Consider the following 14,607-nt stretch of genomic DNA (forward strand, 5'->3'; position numbering starts at 1 on the left):
TTGGTCCTATTAGTTGACATCTTTAAAGTTCTGATTTGAAGTCTTCATTTCCCTTTACTTAGATTTGTACATTATAAGAAATCTTCTTTGTGCTGTTCATTTGAACATCTTTCACGCCAATTACTTGGTGTCCTCTTGAAAGGTTGGGATTTAAGATTTGAAATTTAAGAGATTGCTAAAGAATTCCCCCAAGAAAGAAATTAGGACTATACAGTGCTTTGGGTTTACTCTCAGAAGAGTGCTTGGGTGTGTTTGGTAGTGTGAACTAGCACTTGTCTGCAACTCTTTAAAGCAGCAGTGCGTCTTCTAGGATCACAGAGCTGCTTTAATGAGTTACAGACAGATCCTGTTTGTGCCCCTGAGTTCTCTGCAGCATCTTTTTGGAATTAAACCTAAACTGCTGCATAGTCCTGAAAGAAATATTGAACACAAGCTTTGAAATAGTGATTTGAGGACTACATTTAAACCAGCTATGTTAAATATGTTGATGGGCTGCAAAAAGGGAATAAAGATATTCAAGGTGAACTGACCCCTTTACATGGTCTCTTATCGATATATTTTTTGAATATTCCTTATAATGCCAAATCAATCAGTCACTACTGTTGTATATGGACAAATTTTTGTGTGAGATTTTTTCCATTGCAGACTGAATACCAGCTCCAAATAGAGTAGCGTACTGTTTAGGTTTTTGTTTTCATCTACCAGAACCCCAGCCTAATTTTGGTTCAGCTTCTCTGAAGCGCTTCTTGAGATAATATTTTATCATTGTCAAGACAGATAAGAATTTTTTTTCTGATAAGTTAAGCAGATAATTTTTTCCAGACCTATCTCCTCAGGCAGTCAAGCAATATAATCTGTTTAGTAGAGCATGTTTTGCAGCAAGCCAAAAGGGAATTACATTTTGTGTGTGTGTGTGCATCCAGATATGTTTTTGTTCTATTTCCTTGGATTCTGGGGTCAAGAAATTCTCTAAAATGGGAACTGCAATGAAGTTTGTGCTGTTAGGATCAGAAGGAGAAATGAAATGGCAGTCTGTTTCTTTTACAAATGTTATGTTTTACTTTTTTGAACTGGAGATAGCTGTCTTAGTTGCAGGGGAGTATTTTTGTACTGTAGTTTCTAGCATGCCTCTTCTAGTAGTTCATACAGAGTTAGAAGTTCTTTTTTTTCCTTCTTGTATTCTTCTATTATGTGCTGGTTTTTGTTTGTTTTTCCTGTTTCTATTTTTTGTTGAAAGTTTTGTTTTGTTTTTGCATTTAGTAATCCTATGGAGTTTATTATTGGTTTGACAGTGAATATTATTTAAATTGTGTTAAGCAAAACTATTAGGAGCAAGGGGACAAATCCAGTAAATTTTTGGCTTCCAGATTAAAAAATTGTCAGCAAACTAATATTATTTCTATAATTAAGGATTTTCAGGATAATAAACATAAGTCAGCCTTAAAAATATGTGCAGTTTTATAATACTGATTCATAAGTATCAGATTTACAAGTAGCATTTTTTGGATAAAATAAATTTTCCCAAGATAGCTCAAGATAAAGCAATTCAGTTAGCTGTCCCTTTATCTCTGCGTGTAATTATGGATACAATTAAATCAATGAAATTAGGTAAGGCTCTGGGCACTGACAATTTTCCTATTGACTGGCATAAGTTATATATTGATTTTTTGCTTCTATGCTGCTAGAGGTTCTACAAGATGCAGTTTTGCAAAATGTTTTTCAATGACAATATGTGCAATTTTTTTAAAAAAATCTTGTTTTGGCTGGAAGCATTGCCTGTGTCTGAACTTTTCTGAAGTAGCAATTAACCTCTGGAACACCCATTCCTCCTGAGATTAGGTTAGCCCCAACTCTGCTGGCCTTTTATAAAGCCCTTAAAATCTGGCTATTCTCTGGAGGTCAGGAGCTCATCAGTTGAATGTATTTGGGGTTGACTGGTTTATCCTTGGTGACCATTTTTCTTTGGTTTTACATGTTTTATTTATTGTATCTGGTTATTATAATTATGGTTTTATTGTGTTAGCCATCCAGAGTCACTTATGTGAGACTGGTGACCATATCATTCAAATAAATAAATAAATACATTCTTTCACTGTTAATGAAATTAAAAAGAGTTTATAAAGTTTCTAAACATACAATTCATTTTTATTCACAATTGAAAAATTGTAATAATAATAATAATAATAATAATAATAATAATAATAATTGGAATAATGAATTGGAATATCCTCATTAGGATTTTAACTCAGTGGATTTGGGTTGCATAGAATTTTATCATTCAATTATAAGATGAAACTAATTCTACAGAAGATTTATTTTTGGGTATACTGGATGCCCTGGAAGCTGTACAGTAAGGATTGGGTTTCAACTTCTGTATGTTAGAAGTGCAGTAGGTTGGAAGACTTATATTTTGAGGACTTGCTCTATATTGACATCATTTTGTCTTAATATTCACATGGAGCAACAATATCAAACTTTTATGATTTGGGAAGCACTTCTTAGATCATTTGTTTCATCTAGTACATTTTTGCTACAGAAACATTGTAAATAGGGCACTCAGAAAGAAATAAGGGTGAAAGATGTGAATGTGATGCTGAATTATATTCCAAAATATATGCAACCAATTGAAATATGAAGAACTTTGGATTTACTGTGGCTAGGTAGCCACTAAGAAAAACGTTTTATTTTGGTAGAAAGTCTCTAGTTTTAAAATCATGGATGAAAGATATGCTTATACCATCTACATAAGAACTGCCTTTCTATTGACAGTATGAAATTTGATCAATATGATTCTGTACTGTAATTTAGGATACCACTATGTATTTAATTGTTCTAATATAGGTTTATTTTTTTCTTTGTTTTTAATTTTTTTCTTGTTATTGTTATTTTCTGGTTATCTTGTTGTTTTGTATTACAATCATGACGGTACTTGGGTAAAGCTTTCATTTTTTTTCTTCTGTTATGATTAAACAGCAACAAAATACTTTTAAAAAGGAAATCCAATTGAATCAGAAAATGGACTTATACCATTAATAGCTATCATCTTGCCAAATAAAGAGTTCTGGAAAACTCTTGAAAGCTTGCATTCCATTCAGTGATTTTGTGCTAGCTTAAAAAAGAGGTTACACTAATAGGTCTTTTAGTATGAAACTACAAGATTCTCTTAGGAGCTTATTTTCTGTCCAGGCATATTAGTCTAAGTCTTCCATCTTGAAACTATGTATACCTCAGGGCACTGATGCTGTGATCTGTATTGGCTGTTTCACCCATGCAAATAATCATTTGTTGTTACCATAATCAAGTGATGAACGTTTCATTTGTAAACTTGTTCCTAAACCCTATTTGAAATCTTTTCTCAGTTGTTACTAAATGACAGAGGAAAGTGCCTGATTTCTCAGCTTCCATTTCCATATGTGAAAATAGAAATATCTAATTATTTCCTTACTGGGCTTGTTATTTCTGGAAATGAAAGGAAGAAAGTACATTTGGCATTCCAATGCAATTCATCTCACAACACAGCACTAACATGTTATAAACAGCAAATTTTCTAGCTGCATCCCAGTGACTTTGGAAGCTGCTGCTTCATAATAACAGGACTTGATATTACAGTTGCTCATTTATAGTTCTAATAATTAATCACGTCAATAATTTTGGATTAAATAGAACCAATACAATTTCCATGCAGTTCTAGTTTTGTGTATCTCTGCAAACACGTGCTTTACTATCTTGGGCAATGCTTCACAGGGGTATATCTGTGCTTTGTGTAGAAAGTAAACCCTGAAGGTCAAACTAGACACAAGGTTTGACAAATAGTTTTCATTAGCAAGTTGACTTGAAAACAATGGCCAGGGCAGGTCACCACAATCAAGATTGGGACCCTGAAAATAGGAAATAGAACACTCCCATACATAGTACTTGTATAGAGGAAAAAATGGTAAACAGTAAAGCCAATGAATGTCAATTATATTACAGTTTGATTGTATATAAAATAGACAGAGTAACTGTTCACAAATCAGAATTATATAAAGACTCCAGCACTTCAAAGAAAATTAATATAAATAATGAATTACAAATCTATTATCAAGAACTGGACTTGATAACTTTTGTTAGTTTCATGCTGCAGTTTTCCCTTAAAATTTCTTTCAAAAAAGTTACTTCTAAGATAGTCAATCACAGTGCTAAAATAGTTTCCCAGCAGTTTCTGAATATTGTCCCTTCTCATGTACTATTTGTTTGTTTTTCTTCTGTCATAGATTGACATGCCTTTGCTATGTAGTGTAGAAGATCATGGCTAACAGAAGTTGACATATTTATTTAATATTTTATGTATACAATTTATAGGCTGCCCAACTCCCAGTAACTCTGAATGACCTCTTAGGTACAGCTGTCATTAGATCCTGTAATAATGCTGCCTGCATAGGAGAAGATTTGGCAACTGAGTTTGTTGCAGAATGCAATCTTATGCCTTTTGCCTATTATTGCTGATAGTAGCTATTTCAGATTAAGGGATTGTCCTATGGCTACCACATCTGGATTACAACATTTCAGACTACTCCTAGGTGGGAGCAACATCTTCTATATCTTTATTGCCATCTAATGGTCATCCAGGGTTTTGCAATCAAGATATGTTTGTCCTGCATAAACAAAGATAGCCCTATCTACTGCCTAAGGCTTGTGGGAACAAGGGACGATTCTTGGTACCAGTTTGCAAAGATTCTGTGTACAGTTCTGTTGACCAAAACATCTTTTTCTTTAAAAGAAAATTTTAATGTATGTTAAGTATTGTAAATTAAATTCTTCCTTCTCTAAAATATTTAAATCCAATAATATCCACAATCAGGTCCTAACTTTCTAAGTCAGGAATTCAGTACATACATTTAAACTAGAATTTGTTTGAGAATTCCCTTTTTCTTGAACTTCAACTCTAATATGTGTGTCATTTGGGAGTTCAATGGACAGTGGTGGGTTACTCTGAAGACACTTCTCATCCAAAGGAAAGTCCATATCAAAACTAGAAGATGGGTATTGAAACTAAACATGATAACAGACATCTGGTAGATGAGAATTTCTGATATATGGCCATTTGGATTATAAACTATTTAAAAAGGGTATTAGAATAGAACTGTTCTAAATAGCAAAGAGGCTATGGAAATCAATAAAGTAGAAAATGCAAGAGATGTACATGATATATGTTTTCTTGGGACTCTCCAAGGCTAAAGGCACCCATTTTATTGTTTAATCTTCAACTCCTAAAAATGGGAGTGGGGGAGTGAAAATATTAACCATTTCTTCTGCGGCTGTGAAAGGAATGCTGGTGGAGAGCATGTGTATAGCATACCTGGATTGTATCGGGAAGAACAGTAGGGTCATGAGGCATCATTCCTCATATAACAACTAAATACAGTAGATTATTCATAAACTATCTGGTAAGGTAGTTAAATCCGTATTACTAATACTAAAAATGCAAGCGGCTGCCTATGTGCTCCAAAAGTATTTCTCAAATGGGCAGCAAAGTGGAAAATGCAGTTTCATGAAATAAGTTTATTAGGGGGAGAACCGAAGATCAAACAACTGAGTGTGGCTAGGCATACAGCAGATGGCAGCATTTTCCTAACATTGGCTGATTGTGAGAAAACAAAACAGGATTGGACAATGGATGAGACTTGGATGGGAGACCCCCAGGAAATTCCACAGTTGTAGAGTAGACTTGGAAGTCCAAAAAACATCCCAGAAGTGGCAGATCACTTTTCCCTTTTTGCCAAGAAAAGTAGGAATGTGTGCAGGAAGTCACTAGGAATAGGAGTCAATTTGAGGAAGATGCTACCTTTTAATATAGGAATTTCTTTAGGTAAAGTCATGTTTTGACTGCAGTGACACCAAATGATAAAACCCGCATCATGATATCATGAAAGAAGAATTGCCCTTTTCTGGTTTTATCATGACATTACATGCCAGAGGCAGAATTTGTACCGTACCGCCCTGATGCTTGTGTTGTCACTGTCCCCATCTGTGGATGCCTGTGGGATAGTGCACACAAGGGGAATGATCTGTAGCAGATCCAGGAAAGACATGAGAAAGTATACCTTCCTGCAATGAATGCCCAGTTCACTTAGTAAATTTAGTTGCACAAGATGTGATGATGATCACTGTCTTAAATGACTTTTTAAAAGTTTATAGCATGGAGTTGTTTGAGCTGAGGAGCAATTGGTTACACACAATTTAATGTTTATAAACGTGGAACTTATTTCAGCCACTGCAAGCAAAAAAGAAATCAAGATTGGCCAGAGCTGTGGATTAAATTGGAGTCATTGGGGGGATGGTAGTAGAAGAGAGTCTGGGAGAGGACTGAACAGCGCTGGAGCTTGCGAAATGTTACTGTTAAATTTCCTGGTAAACAGCATGACAGATTTCTGGCCTTGATTCTATATGATGGTATGAGTGTGCGAGTGTATCTATTTCAGACCAATTCAGGCTGCTACTGTTATAACAATCCTTTATTAGATGTCTTGAAATTCTTGAAGCAGCCTATAGTGAAAAATTAGACAAAATGTTCTAAACTGAAACAGCCAAAGAACAGAACAGCACCAACGAAAGCAAACAAAATTGCAGTCCGGGTGAAAGAGATCCATTTTCCATTTTAGCCTCTGATTATGTGCATGGTTCTTGACGTGTGTGTGTGTGTGTGTGTGTGTGTGTGTGCGCGCGCTCGCTGGGGGTGGAATGTCAATTTCAGGGCATTGGGGCAAAGCTGCTGCTCCTCAGCAAAAAAAGCCTTCAGGCAAAGATGGATTTCCGAGCAGATCTTTTGCTAGACCAGGCAGCTGGCAGAAGATTGGAGCTGAGACACCAGGCTCTTGGCTTTGTTAGGAGGGCACACCTGGAAGCCTCTTAGCAGTCAGTTCTCCTGGAAGATCGTCGGCCCCATAGCTTTGCGCCTGAAGGCAAGAAGCAAGAGCATTTCAGCAGAGGATCAAGGGCAGTCCCACTCTCAGTTCATTGTAGTAGTCAAGCCCGAAGCTTAGGCGAGACCGCCTGAGCCTTAGGATTTCCTCTCTGCTTTTTCGGGGGTGGGAAAACACCTTTCCCGGCTTCGTCACCTAAACCTCTTCCCGGGGCCAAAAGGCGCGGCTGGAAGGGGAGCCCCGCTCAGCTATCCACAGGCCCGACCCTGGCGGGGGCGGAGGAGAGAAAGGAAGGGGAAGCCGGCGATGCTGGCGGCTTCCCGAACCCGAGCCGAGCCGCAGCTCTCAGGCGCTGCCTCGCTCCAGCCAGGGGAAGGGCGGGCGCGAGAGACAATGAGCCGGCTGGGTTACGCCGCAGCCTCATCTTTCTTCCCCGTTCCCGCCTTCCTGGCCGGTTGCTTTCCGTCCACCCGAGAGCCAAAGAGGCCGGGCTACCCTCAGGTAGGCAGGGGGCTTCCCGCGCCTCCTCTTTAAGGGAAAGCAGGGTCGAGCGCAGCCTAAGCCCTCCTCCTCCCAGGAGCCTCGCCGGCTCGACCGGTTCGGAAACTTCAAAGAGCCCGAGAGCTCCGCGGCAGTCCTGAAATGCCGCCGCCCACCTCGCTTCGGAGGGCTTTGCACGAGCGCGCCAGGAAGGAGTGGGGGGTGAGGGCGAGGGGGCCTTGGCGCCGCCGCCGCCGCCGCCGCAGCCCAGAGCTGCCTGAGGAGGATCGAGAGTAAAGTGGGGCTGGAAGGCTGAGAAGGGGAGGGGGGAGAGGGAAGCCCGAGGGAACCCCCTCCTCTGCCCCCCTTCACCCTGTACCCCCGCACGCGCGCACCCCCCGCCCCCCCATTGATCAATATTTGGTCATCTTGCTGCAACTTGCTGCAGTGTTTGAACCGGGTAGTCGAGGGAGAGGAAGGCAGAGCCAGCGGGCGAGCGAGCGAGCGAGCGCGAAAGTACGAGGCAGGCAGCGCGGCTCGCCAGGCCAGTTAGCTCCCGATGTCCCCCGTGCTTTCGAAGAAGACGGCCGGGAGCATCCGCAAGCTGGCTCGGGAGGAGGAGGAGGAGGAGGATGCTGCGGCAGGTGATCCACAGAGGGCTCCGGTCGTTCTGCCACCAGCTGGGCTTGTTCGTCAGCCGGCACCCGGTCTTCTTCCTCACCGTGCCCGCAGTCCTGACCATCATCTTCGGCTTCAGCGTCCTCAGCCGCTTCCAGCCTGAAATGGACCTGGAGATCTTAGTGGCCCCGAGTCACAGCTTGGCCAAGATCGAGAGGAGCTTGGCCAACAGCCTTTTCCCCCTCGACCGCTCCAAAAGCCATCTCTATTCGGACTTGCACACCCCGGGGAGGTATGGCCGGGTGATCCTCCTCGCCAAGCCCGGGGGCAATATTTTGCACCAGGCTGAAGGGCTGCTGCAGATCCACCGAGCCGTGCTGGAAATGAAGGTGAACCACAAAGGCTATAATTATACTTTTTCCCATCTGTGTGTGTTGAGAAATCAGGATAAGAAATGCGTGCTGGATGATATAATTTCAGTGCTAGAGGATCTGAGGCAGGCTGCCCTCTCCAATAAGACAACAGCCAGGGTGCAAGTGAGCTATCCCAACACTAAATTAAAGGTATGCTCTTAATTGCATGCTTTTGCCAATTAAAGAAGCAGCACTTCATTTCTTGTCCTCAGCAGCAAAGAGAAGCATTGATGTTGTATTTGTAGTTGTTGTTTGAAAAATCAGAGACACCAAGGGCATGAGGGTACTGTGGGAGAGGAGTGGGATCGGGGGGGGGGGGGGGGAAATGGAGCAATTCAGGAGTCATCAGGACAAGCAATAGCACTAGGCTGGGCTAGCAGTGCAGAAGTTGTGTAGAAAAATGTTACCTTTTGCTCCCAGCACAAGCTCTCTTTGGCATGAGAACATCTTTCATATAGACCAGAAGGGTATCTTTTGACAGATGCCAGGTAGGAAACCAATACTATAATGAGCTAATTGCAGTGATTCTAGGAGCTGTATCAATCAGCCCCATGCTCAAGGCTGGGGAGCAAGTCCAGGGTGAGAATTAGGAGTCTTACCAATGGAGCTGAAACTTGGATTGAGCCGTCAGTGCAACCTCATTGGGTGAAAGCAAAATGAAGGAAGAGGGTGGGATTATTTCTGCTCAGTTAGCAAGTTAAAGTCTTTTAAAGCCAGTTATTACTTTTAATATTAAAAAAATATGAATACTTGATGGCTGTTTCCTCTTGGAGCAACAGAATTTCTTCTGGAGTGGATGCTTCTTGATAGACATTTCAAAGGCCAATACATTGCGCAGCAAAGAGAATTTGGGTATAGCCGAAAATGTTGGCTATTGTTAGATGCCTTATTATTAATATTAGTGCTGTGACCTTGCCTTAATTACTACAAAAGAATACAAACTTTTATTTGTCTACAATATGTAATAAGGTACGCCCTTCTTTATAAACAATTTAGGCAAGGCCACAACCATTGATTGAATGTAAAAACATACCATAATATAATCTTCTGCCATTATAGATTTAGTTCTATCTACAGCTCAAACTTTCTTTGGAGAACCTTTGTTTTCTCTTGTGTTTATATGTCCTGCCTTAGACGAGTGTGGTTCTTAACCCACTAGATGAAGAAGACCAGATATGCTGGTCTCTGGAATCTCTAGCCATTTGATGGGCATGGTCCAATGAAAGCTGGTTGTATCTCATTCAGATTAATGAGGCTGTTTGATCATAGATGATGTTCTGATCTTATTCATATTTACTTGGATATAAACTTCATTAAACTCATTGGGATTTACTTCCAAGTAACCTATGTAAGATTGTGCAGCATATCTCTTTCCACTGCTGCCCTTGGGACTTCTCAGTATTGATCTTGTCTGGACAGTGCCATTTCATTTATTATTTTTTTCCAAATAGAATACAGTCTTATAGTGGGAAATAAAGTTCACCCAAGAAGTGGAGATAGATAGATAGATAGATAGATAGATAGATAGATAGATAGATAGATAGATAGATAGATAATAAATTGTAGCAAAGCGTCACACTTTAGATATGGCAATATTTGTGCATTTTATTTCACATAATTTTTTTTCCCATTGTGAGGAACAATTAACATATGAAATGGCTTTTGCTCTATATCCTAAAGGTGAAGATTCTAGAATATCATATGCTTATTTCTAACTAATAGATCTGCCTCATCTTTGCTAAGCAGGAAAATGAAAACTAATGGATAACTACTGCAGTTGCTTTTTTGTCCTTGGGGAATTTTTTTTTGCAGATCAGGGTTATAAAATGGACAGGGCAAAGCTGGCTACTTTTTGCATTTTGCATTTGAATCTGGAACCATAGAACTGTTCCAGTATTTCATCAGCCTACATATATGGCAGATCATACTTGTCATTCTGGGTGAGAAGATGATGGTTTAAAAGTGGATACTCTGAGGTGGCTGAGGGAATTTAAAGATTTCTAAGGGCTTTGGAGGAATTTCAACTGAAGTTGGTGGCACCCCTGATGAAGTCTAGGACTTTGGATTACAGACAATACTTGAGCAATTAACCTATGAGACTGTAAGCATTTTTCTTGCTGCATAATGCAGATACCTTGTTCTTCCAGGAAACTGTGTCAGTGAAGCAAGAAGAATGGTGACTATAATGCATTTGGTGAAATGTGGCCTTGCAGAAATGTTTTGGTGCCTAATCTGTAGTACTGATAATGACAGCAAATCAATACTTCAGTCACCATGGGTCCTTGGAGAGTCATCCATGTCAGTTTGGCGAATAGGGAGATGTTCAAGACCCCTCAGAAGCACATTAAATGTCTGTAAAACATCTGGAGGATTAAATCCCGAATCTTTGACATGGCATAGATTATCATTAGGTTTGCAAATTAAATCCATAGATATGGACAGAATACTTCAAAGAATTTGGACTATCCCATCACACACATCCATTATCCTTTACAGCTGGTAATATCCGGCTGGGTAGAGGTATAGTAAACTCTTTCTTATGAGAGATGGGGATTCTGAGTGACTTGAAAAGAGATTATGAAACCAAAAATGAGACTTTCTCGGAGCCTGGGGATTGTAATAAATAATAGTCATGTGCAATTATCCTTACTTGGGCTTGAGTAATGGCTAGACAATGGTAGGCATTCTTGTTGTTTTTTTTCCTGGATAGGTGGTTATTCTTTCAAAGACATGGGCTGCTGCATGAGGCCTAGAGGCATTTTTGGAAATAAAAATTATACTGGATAGTGGTTCTGTGTTATGCAGCATGCCAACTTCCCATTTTAAAATTAAATAGGTTTTTAAAAATCAGGCAGGGTAAAGAGCCTTCTGGGCATCAAGAACCATTGGCAATTTTGGGCATCATGTTGTAGATTCTAGAACCATGGTATCTTTCTGACTAGATTCTTTAAATTGAGAAAAGGAAGCATGATCTTCTGATGGTTCTGTTTCTACTTAATGAGCTGATTCCAGAAATTAATATTGGGAGACTGCAACTCTCTGGCATGTAGGTTTTCTGATCATACAACACTTGTACCCCATTTTTTAAAACATCTGCATTAAATAACTGGAGAGGCCAGCCAGGCATGTGGCGTGAGATGTTGTCAGTAGCTGTGTGGCAAACAAGGATGGAGTTGTCTTCTATGTCAGATAATAGCAGCGGAAATGTTATACTTGTGTTTGGATCACTTATGGAACTATAGCCAATAAGTAAGATTACCTGTTCCTACTCTCACTAATTGGTTTCTTTAGGTAGGGAGACAGTTTGTATATGGGGGTTGTAGATTCCCAAAGGATTAGATTCATACCTTGGCAGTGCTTCTGGGACATGTTATGTTACTAAAAGCTTAGGTCGCCTCTTTGAAGTGGAGCTCATATGCAGCTGTGGCCTCCCTGAACAGAAATGTCCTGGCCAATTGGTGACATTTAGGATTACTGCTATAATAACAATATGTAGTTGTAACTATATAGCAATTCTCTCTCAAAATTATGTTACTAGAGTTATAATTATTAATAATAGCATCTGTAGTAATGTTAACGTATAAGTTTTCTATGTTAAATGTACCTTTGAAGAATGATTGAAAACTTTGTTTCAGTTAAAACACAACCACTAGGTGGAAACATTTTACTCCAGTTCTGAAAGAGCTGTATTTGTGCTCAGAGACTGGATTTTTACATCATACTTAGCCATAGTTCGTTTAACCATATTTTATTGATAAAACCACTGTTGACTGAGTTTACATCATATACTAACCCATTGTTTGATTGCTTCTGACTTACGTATTGTGTGAATCCAGACACAATGTTGTAATTATGAAGCTTAAGAGAACTTAGGACCTAGTTGTATGCAGGGACCCCTCTTCCCCATCAACATCTCTACTATGTTGAAATAATTGATGGAAGATCTCTGCCAGATGTTCCTGGCATATAACATGATATAGGTGGTGAATGGACGTAGAACTTTTTCATTAATGGGGTCACTTCCTACATGGTTCTTCCTCTTTGCAGAAGCTCATATTTTGGGCATTTTTTTTTCTGCTTGTTTTGTTTTGTTCTCTCCGGCTTTATCAGTTCTGGGTTTAAACTGACATCTACTACTTAAATTCTAGTTGTAAGTACTCTGGAAACTGGATGAAAAATGATATATGTATGTGTAAAATACTGTAAGTAAATAACCTTCTCCCAATAATGTCAGGCAACTGCTATTTGTGTCTTAACTACACTCTTTGCACGGTTACTTGGAATGCATATTTTCAGGCTGGCTGTGCCTCCTCCTCCTCCTGAAAATAAATAAGGTGATATGCTCTATGAGTTTTGGACAATATGTACATTTTACAAGATATCTGTTCATTTAACAGATCAAGGATTTAACAGCTCAAGGACCAAATAATCCTTTTAGTAGTGAAATATTCATGTTACAGTATCTATTCTAACTCTTCTTCTCAAGGAAACAACTCTATTTCAAAATAATTTATATATCCCTTTCTTATGATTAAACTGCTATAGTATTGAATAAAAGAAACATAATATATGAATAAAACATGACATCAAAAAACTTGTCAATTTATATTATGAAACCTTGTGCAATTTCCCAAGCCTTTGTAGCATCTATCTGGAGGCATTTGTTAGAATATGAAATCTTTATACCTTCTTTGGGTGCTTTTACACATGCTGAAGATCACTAACATTTCCCTGGTACAGTGGCAGACACTTCCCAACTGAGGGTGAGGTTATTGGGACATGTGTAATGCAACCTCTCTTGTTCTCTTTCTGACTAGAAGAAGACGGACAGTTAATAAAAGGTTGGCTCAGCCATCTTCACTTCCAAAGCCATGTCCTTGATACACTCCCTGGCTTTCCCTGCTCTTTTGTCCAAGGGAATAGCCTTCACAATTTCTTAGACAGGATAGGAATTGATATCTGGGGCTGGCCAAAGAGATTTGCTTCAAAAGAGAATATCATGTCTATCTACATGGGACTGCTCTTGAAGACCACTTGGAAGCTACAGCTGATCCAGAAAGCAGCGATATGTGCAATAATGGGCATACCACAATATGCCAGTACAGTATCTATCCAGAACTTTTTATGAGGAAGGAAGGAAGGAAGGAAGGAAGGAAGGAAGGAAGGAAGGAAGGAAGGAAGGAAGGAAGGAAGGAAGGAAGGAAGGAGGGAGGGAGGGAGGGAGGGAGGGAGGGAGGGAGGGAGGAGGAAGGAAGGAAGGAAGGAAGGAAGGAAGGAAGGAAGGAAGGAAGGAAGGAAGGAAGGAAGGAAGGAAGGAAAAGGGGAAAGGACATGAATCAACAGAGGAACAGACAAGCCAGCAGATACAAAGACAGAAGAAAATAACAGAAAAGGAAAAAAATGCAGGGAAGTTGGTGGCAGCAAGAAAATTGGTGCTGTCTTGCAAAGAATGTGGGATTAAGTTGGCAGTCCATTAATAAAGAGTAAATCATCCCATAATTAAGAGCATAAACATGATAAAAGGATTGAATAATTCCCCACACCCCCAGTGGGGATAATTGTGGTGATTAGGCTTTGCAGTCACTGCAATGAGTACAAAGTAGGTTATTGCTCCTAGAAAATAGTTTGACATTTCCATTTATGTTTATTATTGTTTTATATCAGAAAGGTTAATACATTCCTCAGAAAATGTCTGCTCCAAAATGTCTTTGTCTTTATCCTGTTGCCAGGGATAAGCTCCCAGGTATAAACATAATGGTATTAATATAATATTAATATATCTAACTGCCCTTCAGTTTTTTCTGAAGGATGTGTGCCTGTCTATCTAAAATCTGTAAAGCTTTGCAGTCTGTTGGGCCTGAATGAGATCTTACCTCAGGAGTCTCTTTAAAACATTGTCTACATCGAAGTAACATTTCCAAAAGCGTAGATAAGTCACACAAATCTTCTCCAGTGGTATTCATGGGGGGAGATGTAAAAAAAGTCAAGATGGCAGTCCTGGCAGCGTGCAGTCAAAGTCCTGCCCTTTCTGAATATATATAACCCTTTTCAGATGCCACCGGGTCTTCTCCAAGAACTAGAATCCCAGATATATCAAGCTGCCTGTTGAAAACAGAGATGAGTTTGATGTAACTTCAGGTTTTACAGCTCTGCCATTCTTGAACCCAGCTAACTGAATCTTGTTTCTTTCTTTT

The 14,607-nt window shown here is 39.6% G+C and overlaps 1 protein-coding gene across 2 annotated transcripts in view; it reads left to right on the plus strand.

Moving 5' to 3' along the window:
• Positions 1-7,999: 7,999 nt before the first annotated feature.
• PTCHD4 (patched domain containing 4) overlaps positions 8,000-14,607 on the plus strand; it is a 65,121-nt gene continuing 58,513 nt past the window's right edge. Inside the window, exon 1 of one of the 2 annotated variants that reach the window (XM_007435456.3) lies at positions 8,000-8,563. In XM_007435456.3, the coding sequence (XP_007435518.1) occupies positions 8,015-8,563 (549 nt within the window). In that variant the 5' untranslated portion in view covers positions 8,000-8,014. The remainder of the gene's footprint in view (positions 8,564-14,607) is intronic. The other variant, XM_025171336.2, reaches the window with a different exon arrangement.

This window comes from Python bivittatus, unplaced genomic scaffold (assembly GCF_059951505.1).
Source record: "Python bivittatus isolate LINGU-HERP-01145 unplaced genomic scaffold, Pbiv_v1 ctg000020_np1212, whole genome shotgun sequence".
In the NCBI taxonomy this organism is placed as follows: domain Eukaryota; kingdom Metazoa; phylum Chordata; class Lepidosauria; order Squamata; family Pythonidae; genus Python; species Python bivittatus.